Source organism: Sciurus vulgaris, assembly GCF_902686455.1.
Source record: "Sciurus vulgaris genome assembly, chromosome: 10".
Taxonomy (NCBI): domain Eukaryota; kingdom Metazoa; phylum Chordata; class Mammalia; order Rodentia; family Sciuridae; genus Sciurus; species Sciurus vulgaris.
The window spans coordinates 76,976,531-76,995,303 of record NC_136470.1 but is presented as its reverse complement, the minus strand read 5'-3'; the positions used below and the strand labels follow the sequence as shown (position 1 = coordinate 76,995,303).

Below are 18,773 nucleotides of genomic sequence, written 5' to 3'. Positions count from 1 at the left end.
ACCAAGTATTTTTTTATTATCCCCTTTCATCACCTTTGTTGTTATATTCACCTTTTAAACTATATAATTCAATGGGCTTTAGTATATTTTTGAATTTTGCAACCATCATCATACTCTAACTAGAATATTTACATCAGGAGCAGCAGAAACCTTATACCATTCGTGATCATTACTCCCCATTCCATCACCTGTGTCGCCACAAATCTATTTCCTGTCTCCAAAGATTTGCCTATCTGTCTAATCATATAAATGGGATCATATAATACATGGTCTTCTGCAAATAGTTTTTTTTTACTTAATATTTTTGAGATTTCATCCAAGTTATAGCATGTATCAGTACTTCATTCTTTAAGGACATGATTGTTTTTTAGTTAGTTAAGAAAAAACAATCTTTTCCAGTGCTTTTCATTTCTTGGTGTGGATGCACATTTCACCTGACATCATTTTCCTTCTGCCTGAAGGACCTGGTTAAACTTTTTTTTTTTTTGTAATAAAGTACAGTCTGATACTGATAAAATTCTTTTGGCTTTCACACATGTAAAAAGGTATTTGTTTCCCTTTTCTTTTGCAATGCTGGGACAGAGAACTCAGGGCCTCACGTATGATACTCAACTGCTATATACCACTTACACCACCAGCTCTCTGCCATTGTTTTAAAAATACTTTTCAAATATTTCTCCTCTCCCTCCCTCCCTCCCTCAGAGACTTTTTTTTTTTTTTTTTTTTTTGCGGTGCTGGGGATCCAACCCAGGGCCTTGTACATGCCAGGCAAGCACTCTACCTACTGAGCTATATCCCCAGCTCCCTCAGAGAATTCAATCATACATATATCAGTCTTCCTGAAATTGTCCCACAGCTCTTTCACTAATCTTTTCTTCTTCAATGCCTACTCTTAATCCTAGGATTGAATTGCTGTTTCTTGACTTAGGGAGATCACCAATTTTCCTTTCTCTTTGCTGCAGTCTAGAAACTCTGTAGGCAGAAGGCTGAATGACTCACCTCATTTGTTTCTTTTCTCTTAGGAATCATTTTTCTTCATTGCCTTATGTCCAGTGTCTTGAAAACCATTGTTTTGTATATTTTTTCCTTTGCTTTAGTTCCTTTAGGTAGAAGTATAAATCCAGTCCCTGTTGCTCCACCTTGACTAGAAGTGCAATAGACTTTACTGTCTTATCTGTGGTATTATAAAATTTGAGGATGCTGTGATCTTCATTAAACTGAGCTGAGTTCACAATGAGTCACATTCATCTGGAAATCATATTCTTCAGGTCTTGGACACTTTTTTTCTATTATTTCTTTGATATTTCCTTCATTCTATTTGCTTATTATTAGTAATTTGAAACTATTCTCTCATATTTTGCATGTATTTTTTTTGGGGGGGGGGGGTACCAGGGATTGAAAACCATACACCCTACAGCCCATTTTATTTTTTATTTTGAGACAGGGTCTCACTAAGATGCCTTTAGGGCCTCACTGAGCTGCAGAGGCTGGCTCTAAACTTGTGATCCTCCTGCCTCAGCCTCCTGAGTCACTAGTATTACAGATGTGTGCCACTATCAGCTGGTCCCATTGATTTCTTTTTTAAATAACTTTATTTTATTTAGTTTTGTATGTGGTGCTGAGGATCAAACCCAGTGCCTCATGCATGCTAGGCAAACACTCCACCACTGAGCCAGTCTCAGCCACCATTGATGTATTTTTGTTTAACTCTTAGAACATTTTCTCAATTATCTTCCAATCATCCTCCTATTGATATCGCTTATATATTTTTGGTAATCTTAAATACTGATTTCCCAGAAATTATTCCTCGTTGTAGTCTTTTCTTGTTTTGTGCGTTCTTTGAAGATAATATGGTCTATGTGTGTGTAAAACCTGAGTTTTGTGATTTATTTTCTTTCTACATTGTGTTTTTCTAAATGCGCTTTTAATTTCTTTTTCTTTCTTTTGTTTTGATGGTACTGGGGATTTAATGCAGAGGACCTCTACCACTGAGCCACACCTCCAGCCCTTTTTATTTTGAGATAGGCTCTTGATAAGTTTTTGAGGCTGGCCTTCTTATCATCCTCCTGCCTCAGACTCCTGAGTCTGGCATTTATTGACATGGGTGGCTAAATGCCTTTTATAAATATCCCATTATTTTGGACTCTTACAATGTCTGGAGATCTTTTGCTATCTACTAATATAGAAAAGTATTAAAGAGTTAACTGAGAGATAAACTTAGTCTTTTTGCTAAAGATGGGACTGGGGTTTTAGAATGCCTAGGGTATATTTTCCCCAAGAGTACTGTTTATCTGGGGAAAAAAATTCTCCAATCTCTTGTGAGCGAACTATGAGTCAAGCTACAAGTATTCTGAAAACAGGACAGAGGAAAGGAGTTTTATATGCTGACTTTTATTGAATCCATGTTTTTCATTCTAATGCTTCAACTTCCCGTGAATTGAATAGGGGCCCCTCTGGTCTAATTTCTCCTGAACTAAATGCAAATATTCTCCCTCCATCCACAGGATGGGGGGTGGGGGGGGCGATATTTTCATGGCTGGAGAGATAAGAGAAAAAGAGTACCAGGGAGTCTCTGACATTTTATATGTAAACTTTCAATTAATTCCCAGTCCTTTCAGCCTGGCTATCCCCTCCTTTCCTCCCCCATTCCCCACAGTACTGTGTGCCTCTAAATCTTGAGCCTCTGAGATTTTTAGAAGGGAAACTGATTCACTTCCCACAAACATTACCCTCTGCAAATGTGTGATGTCTTTTTTTTCCATTTAGTCAGGTGCCATTTCCCACCACTCCACTCCTCTAAATATGCACTGAAAGCTGTGCACTATGTCTCCTCTCCTATTTTTGTTGTCCTTATAATTTTTTTTTATTATTATTTTTACTGTCATTTTAGCTGGATTTTGGGAGGGAAAGTAAACAGAAGCAATGTGGTTAAATAGATATGTTTAACCAGAATACCCTCCTATTACAAAAGAGTTAAAAATCATGCTCTTTGATAGGTCTGCACACACAAAGCTGGGAATGTTACTGCTATTCTTTGTTTACGAAGGTAGTAATGATCTAGCATTAATAGGAAACATGATATTTTTTGAACAGTGATGACAGACTTGTGTTCAAATGTCTACTTCTTCTCTAGGTCTTCTAGGCACATCTGTGGCCATAGTAAGAGAGCAGGCCATAATGATCATGGAAAGGAACAGAGGGAAATCCAACTCTCAGAAAAGTTTGCTGTCTTTACTGAAACACGCATCCATCATAACCAACCTCTAATTTTCCACAAGACTGACTTTGAGTAATCCAAGGTCATACCCTCTACTTCTCCTTATGTCCTGTGGCTTCTAACCAAGTATATTGCATATAGAAGAAATACTTGTTAACTATAAATTCATAGTTTAATTTGTATACTGTTCTTGTATGGCTGACAGAAAAAACAGAATTTTATTAACTATGAAACATTTTGGTTTTCTTTTTAAATCTGTTTGTCATCCTACTTCTGGGAACATTCCTCATGCTTTCTTTGTACATGGTTGGGGAAAATGTCATTTTCTTATATAACCCTGATCACAGATGATTGGCCCAAGGGGGGTATCTCACTCAAGCCAGGCCAGCCAGTTTCCCCAACAATCCCAGTCAACTGCTTCAGGGGTGATATCTGACCTAAGCCAGACCTGGCATCCTGAGAATCAGTCTATCTCCAGTGATTATGGTTAATAAGAAATAAAGCCCAGTTACTGTTGAGGGCTATATTTCCTAACACAGAGAGAAAATCCAGACTAAAATACAAAAGAAACAGGAAACAGGTACACAGAAAGAGGAAAGATAAGATATAGAGCAAAAGAATTCCTGGTTCCTGTTGTGTCTAGGGCCCAACCATGTTCTTCAACTTGGGAGTGTTGTGTTTAGAGAAACAAACCTATGAAAGAAAGTTTCATATGTTAGGGATATAGAATGAAAAGTTACAGAAAGACATGAAAATGATTAAGAAGAACTTGAGATACACTTATATGCTGTACTCTGCTCAAAGTAAAATGACATAATATCCTAAAAAATGTTTAATTCCATTTGTTCTTCAAATACTTCCTACATTTTAGTAGTCCCAGCAGGAGCAGAAAGGGATATCAGAAACAGTATGTAAAACAAAGGTGCTAAAGCAAGTCTCAAACTGAACAATATGCTCAAAGGACCCGCTATATAAACTGACCACATAATTCTAGAAGCCAAGAATTAAAAGATAAATAAAAATAATTTATTTAGACACCTTAGTTTTGGAAGGAAATCTGTTAATGTTTAAAAAAAATAGAAGTAAATCAACTTCCCACTTTTGCCTATTAATCATCTACAGTGTGTCCACCAGGCAACTAGATCACTTGATGGGAAGTAATGGACTCCAGAAAGAAGTTTCTTTTAATAAAATGCACAACTTATTAGTGTTCTAGGAGAAAACGAGATTCTTAGAATCATTTCCCAACTTTACCTTAGACAACAAAACAAGAGCAGCAGGCAGGCAGCAACCTTCAGTCAAGAGGTAGAGCCCCTGAGGCAGTGCTGACAACAGGTACTTCAAAAAAGCATAAGTAGGCTATTGTCACATCCTTTCAGGGTCTCGGGCCTTTCAGGCTACATTTGAGCTACCGTCTAAGGTTAAGAAAATCCATACCTGTTTAAAAGGAAGACTCTTCTGTTTCTATTCTAACAATCAGTTTTTACATCCCCTTATTATTTTGACCTAGAAAAGCTTCAAATTGGGAAAACTATATTTGTTCCATTATACAGAAGAGCATTCTTTAAGAAACAGGTAGGGAAGTATGAGCTAGCATTATTACTACTAATATCAGAATTCAATTTTTGGACAAGAAAGAATGTTTTACCATCTATTATCTCTATAATCAGAAGTGAAGGTGCATGTTGGTTAAATAATTATGCGTGATAACTGCTTTAGTTAATAAATACTATGTACTCAACACTAGCTATCTGAATAGAGCTTGGAAAAATATACCAAAACAATGGCTCACTGCTATTTTCCTTATTAAAACTACTAAGCTAAGCCATTTCTCACTACAAAGCCTCCTAACTAGTTTCCAACTTCACTCTTAGACCCCAACAAAACCTATTTTCTACACAGCTATCAGTCCCTCCTACCCAAAAAAAAACATGACCAGGACTTTCCCCTGTTTAAATTCTCTAATGGTTCCCCAGAAAACAAGATGACATCTGAGCTTAGTACTATAGAACACAAGGTCATTTGTGACCTGGTCATTACACATTGAATGCAGGTACCAAAAAACCATACTGTATCCCATAAATACGTACAATTATGTATCAATTTTTTTAAAAAGGTATTTCTAATGTTTTAAATTTTTCCAGTGACACCAATTAAAACCAGTAATAATGGAAGACACCTTAAAGCATTTCTTTTAAGATCATTATGATTTTTAAACTGAAAATGTACTTGTTTCCCTTCTAGCCTCTGTATACTGACCACATTTTGTAGTGCTCCTCTTCTACACCAAATCCCTATATGTAAAAGAACACAATCTATGAGGAATGTTCAAAGATGAAAAGCAATTAGGAAAAAATTAAAGAGGGAGACAGCAGCTCAGGATGTAGGTAGAACACTAATACAGAAATGCTGCAGGTGGCTGAAGAAAGAAGCCCAGGGGGTAGGGATGGGGGAACCCAGAGACAACTACCAGGCAATGAATGAGAGAGAATACAGTGGGAACAGCCCAGCATGACATACATACACAGGATTCTCCCTCATCCTGATGGTATTTGTTCCTAGGCAGGAACAATAAGAACAGGAACTTGCGTTGGAAAGAAGCGTCAAGAGGAGACAGAATGATGATAATGACTGAAGTTGGGAAGGAGGTTCATTATACTATTTTCTTTACTTTGTATATGGCTAACAAGTTCTGCAAATTTTTGTTTTCAGTGCTAGGGACCAAATCCAGGCCCTCGCACATGCTAGGCAAGCATTCTGTCACTGAGCTATATCCTCAGCTCAGAGACTTCTATTTAATATAAAGATAAAAGTGGGGGACCCGGAGTTAGTTGCAGCTGCTAGGTAATTCTGGGAGAAAGCAAAGGGAAAGAGAAGGTTTGGTAAAGGAGGGGGAAAAAGGAAGATTCTCAAAATGATCAGATTATGCTGTTTTGCACTTGCATGTTTTGCACTTGCATGCTATTCGCAAATGCATGTTCAGTTTGCTCACAAACCCTACCATTATCCAAATGGAAGTACTGGACTAGCCACATTTTCTATTTTGTTTTGTTTCACTTTATGGTCTTCTTTAACCAGCTACAAGGTTGTCCCCAAGTATTAATTTATGTATATATGTATGGGTGTATATATATATCCAGGCCCCAGTAATACTGGGGATTGAACCCAGGGGTACTCTACCACTGAAGTTATACCCCCAATCCTGTTTTAAATTTTTTTTATTTGGAGACAAGAGTCTTGCTGAGTTGCCAAGGCCGGCCTCAAACTTGTAATCCTGTCTCAGCCTTCCAAGTTGTTGGGATTACAGGTGTAAACCACTACACCATGTTTATATATATGCAAAATACATATTTACTTCCAACACACTTTTAAATCTGTACCCAGCATATTTTATCCTATCTTGAGCATTCTCTTACTCCACTTTGGATTCTGGTTCCCCACAGTCAAGTAATTTCAACTCTGCAACTTCTTCTGGTATTAACCTCCATAATTTTATTTTTTCATTTCCATAATTTCAAATTCTATGTTTAAATGTACTGAGCTACTACAATGGAAGATGAGGATTTATAGCTAACACATGCCTTTCTGCCCTCTTCCCAAGCACAGTTTTTGGTTCATTGCTTTGTCTTCCCCTTTATTCTTTACTTAATCCAGCCTAATTTTGATCTTCAAACATACCAAATACACACCTGATCCCTTGTTATATAAATTTTAAAAACATACTTTCACTAGGCTCTTCAGTTTATAGCCTCATGAAAAAAAATTTTTTTCAGGTGGTACTGGGGATCAAACCCAGGGCTTCATACAGCATTTACTCTACCACTGAGCTACGTATCCATTCCCTCAGGTAAAATCTTAATAAAAGCAAAATTAGAAACAAGTGATATATATGACAAAATGAACAGGTTTTCAACTATCTAATGATTATGTTCTTAGTCTTCAAGAATAAGAATCTAAATTCTTCAAGATTTGATTCATTATTAATGTTAACTCAAATTTTCACCATTTTAAAATCTCAAATGTGTCTTCAAATCTAAATTCTTCAAGATTTGATTCATTATTAATGTTAACTCAAATTTTCACCATTTTAAAATCTCAAATGTGTCTTAAACCAGGTGTGATGGTGCATGCCTGTAATCCCAGCGGCTCAGGAGTGTGAGATAGGAGGAATGTGAGTTCAAAGCCACCATCAACAATTTAGCAAGGCCCTAAGCAACTCAGCAAGACCCTGTCTTTAAATAAAATATAAAAAAGAGCTGGAGATATGGTTCGGTGGTTAAGTGCCCCTGGATTCAGTCCCTGGTACGAAAAAAAAAAAAAAGCGTATTAAGCATTATTTTATACAAAGCACCACTCTTCCAACTGGGTTTACATCTCCATGTAGACTCAGGACCTGTATCTTTCTCTTTGCTAATATCTACTACCATCTATCAGAGCCACATTACCATGCTTACTGTGATTAAATAATCCCCCTACCCTTACTTGAAGCTCTGAAAACGAATAGTTTCTTCCTTAATTTGACACCAAAATTAATTTAGTGACTTCTGACATATATAATTTTCATATATACATAGATATGTATATTTATCTACATATATGAGATTATTTACAGCCTTTATCCCATGTTGTATGACAAGATCAATGGGTTCTTAACTGGGAGTACTTTTGTCCCCCAGGAACTATTTGGCAATGTCTGGGGACATTTTTGATTGTCAGGACTGGGAGAGGTTGCTGATATCTAGTGGGTAAAAACTAGAAATGCTGCTAAACATCCTATAATGCATGGGGACAGAATGCTGTAATCACACATTATTTGGCCCCAAAATATCAGTAGTCCTGAGAGTGAGAACCCCTGGACTAGACATGCTTTGCTGAAGACACACTGTTGATCACTAAGGCTACCTCAGATCTTTCTGAAGACTACTCAAAAATCAGAAAAACATCTTAATTCCAAAACAGCTGACTCCGGGGATAGTGGTCCCTGTGTTAATAGTACGTTTCCAGGCTGAGGGTGTGTGTGATTCAATGGTAGAGGGCATGCCTGGCATGCGTGAGGCCTTGAGTTTAATCCCCAGCACAGGTGTACGTGTGTTTGTTCACATGTGGGGAAGCAGGTTTCCTCAAATATCACTACTATGGCTAGATATGGTTTGTCCCTCAAAGGTTGAGGAACCTGTCTCCAGTTAATGGTTTTGAAAGGTGGCTGGACCTTGTGGAAAGCAACCAGGTTTGGACTCTCTCAGAATAGATTAATGCCCATCTCAAGAAGTGCATTGGTTCCTGAGGGAGATGATGGTAATTAATAGAAGAACAAGTCTAGCTTCTCCCCACTCTCCTACATCCTGGCCCATACATGTCCTCTTCTGCAAGCAACTGATTCCCATTTTGTATTCTGCCATGTTGTCAAGATGCCAGAGGCCCAAACCAAACATTCTTTGGACTGTTCAGTCACCAGAATCATTAAGCCAAATAAACCTCTTTTCTTATAAAGTACCCAGTTCTTAAAGCAACACAGAATGGACTAATGCAATCACAAATCCCCATTAATTTAAGAAAGTCTTAAACGATGACCAAAAGTCTCAGAAAAAGGAAATGAGTATAGAAATTCTCTGATTATAATAAGTAGAATAAACAACAACTTTAGTTTTATTCTCTTCTATTACAGTTTCAAATAAACTAATCTTCTTGTTTATTTTTATAGACAGGTCTCATTATGTTGCCCAGGCTGGCACTGAACTCCTGGGCTCAAAGTGTTTTCAATAGTGCCTTTATATCAGCATCGACTGTTTTCTTGGATCTGTTTGTTGTTCTTAAAAGATACCAACGCAGGTAACATACAATAATAAACGAATACGGAGACTCTTGAAACCACAACAGCTATTTACCTTTTTCTGTGCTTGAGAATATGGAGATGATTTTATTCCTGGGCTTTTTTTCCTCTGGAACAGAAGGCAAAGGTTTCAAACTATGATTGGCTGACAAAGGATCTTTGCCTCCGGTGCTAAAAATGGTACTGCTCATTCGCACAGGAGGTGCTGGAGGCTTGTCTTCCAGTTCTCCGTTGTCAGACATGATTTAGAATTATGAAATGGCCTGAAACAGATAGGCAACCCCCCAAAAAAAATATTAATAACAACATAAAAAAAGCAGTATGAACTAGCACAAGCAGTAGTAACTAACCCCCGCACACTCCAAATTAGAAAATGTTATCCATTTAAAGTGACATCTGCAAATTTGGGGGGATCAATAAACCATGGGGGAGACATTTAAGAGTAATATTGATCAAATCATGTTCTTATGTATGCCACAATGAAACACACCATCCTGTATAATTAATATTTACTAATTTTTTTCAAAGAGAGAAAAATCAGTAACGTGTAACATTCTGATTTTCAACAAAGGTAATCTCCCCTAACAAAATTAGTTAATGTTTAGTTTTAAAATATTAGTAAACATTTAAAAAACCAAGTGGAAATCATGATAACACTAACATCAAAAGCAATTCCTGGGCAGGTGTTGTAGCTCAGTAGTAGGGTACTTACCTAGCACATGTGAGGCACTGGGTTCTATACTCAGCACCTCATAAATATATATACATAAAATAAAGGTATTGTGTCCATCTATAATTTTCAAAAAGCAATTCCCCTCATCAACTGATTGTGAGACTGTTCCAATGCACAGACAGGCAACGTGGAGTCTTAAAAGAGAGAAAATTCCAAAGAGGAGACTATGTCCTGAACAGCCAATTAGGATATCTCTGGTAGGACCCTCTTTAGAAATAGAACGCTTAGTTCTCAAACCCATGACTAACACCCCTCAACTGAGATTCCACGCAAATCAGTCTTGTGATTGATAACTTACCTTCACATAAAACTTCCAAAAAGAACATGCTATTGATGCAAAGTTTGATCTCTCTGGAAATCTGACATTCTAATCTATACACATTAGTCTCTTTTGCAAGACAGTCACATGATGCTTGACCAATTCAGGTACACTGCCAAAATTAAATCTAGAGCATAGCTGAGAACCAGGGTATAGCCACAACCACAAGGTTCTATCACCGTCAGGTAACCTCTCTTACCCATATGGTCATTTTGTTAGAAATATCAATTTGGTTTATATATTTTGATAGGTATATGTTTTCTTTTAAAAAGGTGGGTCATACAGATTTAAAATCATCAGTAAAGGGGAGAGGATTTCTAATTTATACAAGTTCTAATGCAAAAGTTTATTTAAGTTTATTTAGGAAATAACATACTTCCCTATTAAACAAGATTTTGATTGGTTTCTGATCTTGATTTGATTGTTATTTACTACATTTAGTAAACAAAAGTGTGTGTGTATGTGTGTGTGTGTATTGAAAAGAATTCTAACAGCACTTAGAAAACTTAGGGATGAAAAGATTATTACACCAAATTCTACTCCAAATCTTACAACTTTTGTTCCCTTGATAGAGTGTGTCACAAGCACTACTTGTGCTAGTGAACTACTTTAACACACTATTATCTGCCGAAATGACAATTATTTTTCAGCCTATAAGAAGAATAATGAGAAGTTAAGGAGAAAAAGTACACATTTGGGGGGATAACCACATAGAGAAAGCAGGGGAAAAGGAAGTAAAAAACATCTAATATGTGGGGAAGACTGCCTGGCTAAGGAAGAAGTGGGGTGGAAACTAAGGTAGCACCAAGGACATGCTTCAGATTCTTCCAAAACAGCTGCTTGCAGGGAGTGGGTGGGCGTGCTGGTGTTTTCTTAAGCTGCCAGAGGGGAATGCAAGCAGATTCAACTGGCTAAAAAGGACCATGGATGTAGCTCAGCAGTAAAATGCTTGCCTAGCATGTGAGAAGCCCTGGATTCAATCCCCAGAATCCCCAGTACCTAGTACCAATACCAAAAGGGAAAAAAGGGGGGCGAGGGGGGCAAAAGGGGAATAAGGACATGTCAAAGGGGACAAGGAATACAGAAAGAGTTCCTAAAGACCAATACCAGAATGATGTAAACAATAAAATTAATATAGTATTAGATTACAACTCAAAGTACACAAATATACATCATTTCGCACAGATACAAATAAATGAATGGGGGACAAATCTTTATAGAAGAGTTCCAAATTTACATATGTAGATACATCTCTTCCTAGGAAATTGAACTTAATTTTCTCTCAAGTGTGGACTGGACTTAGGATTCATTTCAAAAGGATGAAAAGGAAAAAATAACTTTGCAGTTAAACCTGGCAAACATAATGATCATAGTGAGCAGTTACCAGTTTTAGGCTAACATACTTTACTCCCTAATCTAATGTAATGAGAAGTCACTTCACTTCTGTAGTACTCTTCCCCAAAACCCATAATCCCAGTGTAGTCATAATAAAAACATCAGACAAACCCAAATTGAAGGATACTCTAAAAATTCCTGAACAGCATAATCCTCAAAACTTTCAAGGACATTAAAAACAAAAAGTGATTAAAAAATAGTAATAGTATTTTAGGCTATGTAAATTACACCTCAGTGAAAAAGGAATTAATAATATCTACCTCACAGAATAAAGATTAAATGAGCTAATAAAGATTAAAAGCTGCTGCTATTATCATTTTTTAAAGTCTCTATGATAGGCACTGGAGAAATAAAAGACCACCCAGGTCTTCTCCAAGAGTTCACAAGCCAGTGAAAAAGACCAATACAGATTTGCTTAAGTTAGGACAGGCATGCCCTTTATCTCTGCCTATTCTCAATACATGCTTATTAAATCACTCAGTTTCTTCAAAACAGCAATTCTCAAACAATAGCAATAACAGTTTTTCAAAATATTTCAGCTTCAAGAAGCTCCCCCTGCACTGGAATTGAATCCAGGGCCTGCACACATTCGAGGCAAGGGCTCTACCACTGAGTTATATTCCCATCCCTTTTACTTTTTTTTAAATTTTCAAACAGGATCTTAGGTTGAACTCAAACTTGTAATCCTCCTGCCTCTGCTTTCCAAGCAGCTGGGATTACAGGCGTGCACCAGTGTAACTGGCCACTTTGTACTTTAAAAATTATTGAGGATTCTATTATGGTTTGGATTTTAATTCCCTCCAAAAGCTGGTGTATTAAATAGGGTTGGTCGCAGGATAATGGCATTACTGGGAAGTGGTGAAAGCTTTAGATGGCAGGGCTAAGTTGGAGGAAGCAGTTCTTTCTCTCTCTGGTCACACTGGGCAGTCACAAAACAAGCGGCTTTGCTCCACCATGATGTTCTGCCTTACTACAAGCCCACAGCAATGGGACCACGTGACTATGGACTGAAACCTCAGAAACCATGAACCAAAATAAATCTTTCCTCCTTTCAGTTGATTTCCTCAGTTATTTTTTCACAACAATGATAAGCTAACAAATTCCAAAGAGTTTTTGTTTATGAGGGTTATACTTATATTTACTATGAGAAATTAAAATATTTAATCCACTTACAATTTTAAAAACTACTATATATTAACATAAATAACATTTTTATGAAAAACTATTTTTTGAAACAAAAATATCTTAGATGATTGGCATTTTTTACAATCCTGAAAATTTCTTTTGATACTGAGGATTGAACCCATTAATGCTTTGCCCCTGAGCTACATCCCCAGTCTTTTTTCATTTTTTATTTTGAGGCAGAGTCTTGCTAATTTTCTGAGGCAGGCATTGAACTTTCAATTCTCCTGCCTCAGCACCATAGTCACTAGGATTACAGGCGTGTTCCAGCTCCTGAAAATCTTTTTAAATGTCTGGTTTAGCAGAAGACAGGTGGATGGATTATCATATCGACTACCATATTCAATCTGTTATGCTGTGTTGGTTTAAAATTTATGACAAAATCTGGTCTTAACCAGGTGTAGCTAAAAAGGAAGATATATTCAAGAGCTTTTAGATAACTATGGGCATTCTTTGATACTATACCAAACCTAAACTTCCTAAAGATTAGTTGTAGAGTCGTAAATAAGCAATGAACTTTCTGTACTCTGTGACATTAAAACCACCGATTTTTCTTTTTCAAACAAGAATGAAGTTTATGATATCATGAATTAGTTCTTTGGAAAATATGAATTAAATGGGTTTTGAAGTATCCCAAATGTTAACAGGTATCATTACATAGTAAAAATGGAATCACATTCATCATTATTACCCACATGCTCCCATTTTTTTGTCATGTTTATTGAGGTGGCATAAGATCCGTATTTATTTCATCCTCTACCCTACAGAACACATTTTACACAGGAAAATGTAATTAATAGCAGGGTTTCCATGCTAGGATAGAAAAACCTCCTTAATCCCCACATGGTTGGAAGTTTATATACATAAAACATTATGTACCATATTGCTTTTCATTACAATATCAGGCTTTTGTGAATTACAGAGTGACTAAATGACATCTATATGAGAAGCAACACTAAATTCTAAGCACATGACTTACACAGCAACTTTCATAACTCAGCCTTTCTTTATACCCTAATACTTTGATTATCCTAAAATTATTTTTCTTCTGCTTAATTTTAATGTGCAGTAACTTTTAAAATTTCCTCATAGATTTAGTCTAACAGAACTAAAGAGGAAGTGTAAAAAGAAAAAAAGGAGCCAAGGTATTTTCTTGTCTGTTTCAGAACTGACCTTCTGGTAACTGTACACAAGAAAGTTAAATTAGCCGTGTGTTAAGGAAATCCCAAATATGAATTAAATGGGTTTTGAAGTATCCCAAATGTTAACAGGTATCATTACATAGTAAAAATGGAATCACATTCATCATTATTACCCACATGCTCCCAAAGAATATACCTCTTAAGCAATATTTGCCTAAACAAAACTCAAATTTAGTATTTAACACAAATCAGAGATGTCCCGAACAAAATTACTCAATATGATAAACGCGCTAGATAGCAACAATTCTAATAACTAATAAATTATATAAATGAATAGATCTTAGTAAATATAAGCACAACCCTTGATACAATATCAACATTTATCCCATAAGCTCAGCTGAGAATTTTATTTCAGGATTTCTCTAATTTTGTCTCTACATCTTTAGTTGTGATCAGAGGAATTTAGAAGATACTTGAACTAGCTGGGCACAGTGGCACATGCCTGTAATCCCAGAGGCTCAGGAGGCTGAGACAGGAGGATCACAAGTGCAAAAGCCAGCCTCAGCCCTAAGCAACTAAGCGAGACGCTGACTCAAAATTTTAGAAAAAGGTGGGGTGGGGAGGCGGAACTGGGGATGTGGCTGGGTTCAATTCCTGGCTCAAGAGTGAGGCAGGAGGATCACTAGTTCAAAGCCAACAGGATCACTAGTTCAAAGCCAGCCTCAGCAAAAGCGAGGCCCTAAGCAACTTAGTGAGACCCTGTCTCTAAAATAAAATACAAAATAGGACTGGGGATATGGCTCAGTGGCCAAGTGCCCCTGAGTTCAATCCCCGGACCCCCAAAAATAAATATATAACACATGATAACACTCTCTGGCTATATTTTCCCTCAGTAACTGCCTACAACCTACAGATTGTGGAGGATCCCTAAGTGCCTAAACTCTAGCATTTAGGGTCATTTAACTACAAATTACTGAGTCAATCTTATTTCAAATGAAAGCACCACACCAGTCCTATGCTTGATGTTCCCCAAATATATGGAAGATTTTCCTAAGTCGTTTTTGTGTATATTTCTCCATCCTTCAGATAACCTAAACTTCCAAGGCTCAATAAAAATGATTTCCTGGGTAAGGTCATTTCTGTCTCTCCCTACTCAAAATGATCCCTCACATTCTCCAAACTTGAGTTACATAGGAAAATAAATTCAGGGTGTATTATAAAGGATTAGAATTCATCAGTTCTATCACCCTTATTTTATATGTGAAAGAACTAACCCGCCAAAAAGTAAGTGGTCTGCCAAAAATCAAGCAGAAATAACTGCTGAAATAAAAATTTAAATTTCCTAACAATTCCATCTCATGCTCTTTTTTCTCACTTATGCTAATACAGAGTGCTGGAGCATTCTTTGGCAATGAATTACAACTATGCGTCATTAGTTAACATTTTATGTGTTTTTTCCAGTCCAAGATTTCAAGCAATTCAAAGGCAGAGACTTTGTATATATTAGACAATGATGTTGACTGACTCACGGTACCATGCTCTATCCCCAAAGGAGATACTGTTCTTCGTGAATTTATTAGATTTTTAAAAAACAGCTTTTTACTAGAGAAGATATAAACTAGCCTACATTAACAAAACTTATCTTTGGAAATATTTGTACTTTTCCCCTCACAGCTGATTTATAGCCTTATCTTATTCTTTTCCATAAAGCAGATTTTGGGGGTTTTGTTTGTGCACTGCTTCTATTGACAGTGTCAAATGCCTGAAAAGTGCCAAATGAGGCTGTAATAAGGTTCTTTATATTGTTCTTACATTTTATCCAGAAAAAAACAATTCATGATAAAATACTTTATTCACCTTATGATTTGTTCTACCATTACTCAAAAATTTCTTCTTCAAAAAAAAGAGCAAATAAACAGTGCCCTTCTTCCATCTGTTCAAACACTTTTTGCTACTTTTCAGTGACAAACAAGTAGGCGAAACAAAAAGTGTGCCCAAAACACACTGTACTCTTCTAACAGACCCATTGTTTAACTGTGACACAACTCAAACAAACAATTCCTCAATTGTCTGCTGAAGGAGGCTAGGATAGCTAAATATACAGCAGAAATGAAAAAAGTAATGGTGTCTGGAACCAGTCAGTCCAACTTTATTGTCATACACTGAGATCAAGTAAAGTCATATACATTAAAAAAAATATAATTTGAGAAGCACAATTTTGGTTTATATCTTGAATTAGTTTATATAAATAACAAACTTTATGAATGTAATAACATAATCAGACCTCTAACAATCTTTCCAATAAGCTGCCCCAACACCAAAGGCCCTTCCTCTACCCTAAAAAAGTCTCAAGAATTTCTGAGAACCCAAACATTAATGAAAATATCCCCACATCACTTGATGATGATAACACACACTATGAACAGCAGGTTCACAAATCAGAAGGAAAGAAGTATGTTCATTTGATGATAATAACCATAACATCAGGCCAACTAGTAGCCAGGCTAGGAAGAAAAAAGGGAAAGTTAAGATATAGAAAACACAATCAGGGGACAGGGAGGGAGGGAGGGAGGGAGGAAGGAAGGAAATGAAACTTTGCTTCAAACTCAAATACAAAAGTGGATAATTTATCAAATATTTTAAAATACATATAGATGGAGCTAAGAGGAATGATTTCATGGAGATCCAAAGCACACAGTGAAATCAGAAACTAAAATCAGCAAGCAATTTACTAATCAATTTCCCCTCAAGGAATTTTGACTATACCGTGGAGACCTTAAGCTTCTATTTGGTGACCTTCATAGGGGATAGGTGATAAAACCCAGAGTCTGCCTAAGGTGAATATCTAATAGGAATCCCTCTCCAATAAGGCTAGGACCTAAAAGGTTTTAATCTATAGGACAAATCAGAAATAAATCCCTCTGGACAGAAGGGAACAAGAAACCTTAAGCACTAAGTCTGGTGATGGTAAGAGGGGGAAAAAAAAAAAATCTGACAAATCCTAACAAAAATGCATTCTGATGGTCTGAACTCATTCCATCTAGGAGGTCCAAAAAATCTCTAAAGAGATTTTAACTGAATGTGGTTTCATGTTGGAGCATTCTCAAGTAGGTGACAGAAGCATATATAAAGTCTCTCTGGGAGAAATTAACTTCAACACAAGTATCAAATAATTCCTGAAGGTAAAGTTCTAAGGGAAAGGATTAGCCCTCAGTGAAAAATCAGAACACAAGCAAGGCCAGCAAGACACTGTGACTGGGAGCTAGCCGCACAGACTGATGACAGAGATGATCGGACAGATGACACATAAAAACTTGAAAATAAGTGCAGAAAAGAGTGAATGTGAAAAAAACACCATACAAAGCTTTCAGTAAGAAAAAATAACAATCCCAGAAAATTAAAAACTCAAGCTTCAAGTAAAAAAGCAGGACACAGCCCAAGAGAGACAAAGTAAACTTGGAGATGTATCTGAAGAAAGGGCCTAGAAATGTAGCAGAGAAAACAAAAGAGAAGATGAGTAGGTTGGACAGGCTAACCTACATCTATGAGTTCCAGGCAATGACAGATGATTGAGGGGCTGGCCCCTGGATAAATTAATAGCTGAGAATTCTCAGAACTGATAGTGGTCATAAATCCATTAAGTTGAAGAAATGAAATAAAAGAATGACAAAAAATAATTTACATATAGACATGTTATAGTGAAATAACATTAAAGACAAAGAATTGTTAAAGTTAGCCAAAGAAGAAAAAGACAAACTTTATGAAAATGACAACTGAACTGTCAGTTTACTTCTTATTATCAATGATGAAAGCAAGAAAACAGTGGAAGATCTTCTGTACAGTAAGGGATCTGGAGATCCAACACAACTATCTTAAGAATGAGGTAAGACAGAAACAAAAAATTTAACAGGATGGGAATCACTCTACACTCTTTAAATGAAATCAACTGATTTGGAAATCGATACCAAAAGGATAACTGGGGGGAAATCCCCTTAAGTTTATATAAATAAAACACTGCCAATAAGATATGAGAACACCCTTAGAATTGAATAAGAATTTTAAAAACTGTATTAACTGTATGAAGTACAAAAGAGATTACCAGAGGCTAGGGAATGAATGAAATGAGGAGTTACTGTTTAGTACATACAGAATTTCTGTTTGGGATCATGAAAAGATTCTGGACATGTATACTGGTGATGGATATACAATACTGTGAATGCATTAAATGCCACTAAATTGTACCCCTAAAATAGTTATTATGGTATAGTTTGTTATACATTATTTCACCATGATCACAACAAAAAACATTACAGGATATGAGGCACTTAAGGATATTTATAACTCTGAATTTTTATATAAAAAAGAATTAAAATTAATGAATTAAGCCGGGTGTAGTGGTGCACGCCTGTAATCTCAGCAACTCGGAAGGCCAAGACAGGAGGATTGCAAGTTCAAAGCTATCCTCAGCAATGGTGAGGTACCAAGCAACTCAGTGAGACCCTGTCTCTAAATAAAATACAGAATACGAATGGGGAGGTGGCTCAGTGGTAAAGTGCCCCTGAATTCAATCCCTCGTACCCAAAAAAAAAAAAAAAAGAGTTAAGTGTCCAGTCTAAGGAATCAAAAAAAAAAAAAAAAAGGCAGAAATTGCTACATAGAAGAATAATACGCAATACAAAAGATCAATAAAGTTAAAAGTTGAGTCTTAGACAAAATTAGTAAAATATGTCTGGTGAAGTTAAATGAAACAAAGAGAGTAAGCACAGATAACAGTATCAGGAATAAAAAGTGATTCTACTGGCATTCAAGGAGCAGAGGTCATAGGTGTCAAACATTCTACAACGTACTGTGACTCCTGAATGTTCCTCCATGCATAATTTATACCTTAAAAACAAAAAAGGCACAATTCTCTGAATGTAGTATTCAGGAATTTTTGTTTTGGGTTGTTTTTTTTT

At 36.4% G+C, this 18,773-nt stretch overlaps 1 protein-coding gene and 1 pseudogene across 2 annotated transcripts in view; one reads left to right on the top strand and one right to left on the bottom strand.

The window, feature by feature from the left end:
- The window catches only part of LOC306671068 (biogenesis of lysosome-related organelles complex 1 subunit 6-like), a 343,174-nt pseudogene that overhangs the window by 249,005 nt on the left and 75,396 nt on the right, over positions 1 to 18,773 (top strand). The window lies entirely within an intron of this gene.
- PAK2 (p21 (RAC1) activated kinase 2) overlaps positions 1 to 18,773 on the bottom strand; it is a 75,429-nt gene that overhangs the window by 31,677 nt on the left and 24,979 nt on the right. The window contains exon 2 of the mRNA XM_079156235.1: positions 9,103 to 9,310. Within this exon, the coding sequence (XP_079012361.1) occupies positions 9,103 to 9,289 (187 nt within the window). The 5' untranslated portion in view covers positions 9,290 to 9,310. The remainder of the gene's footprint in view (positions 1 to 9,102; positions 9,311 to 18,773) is intronic.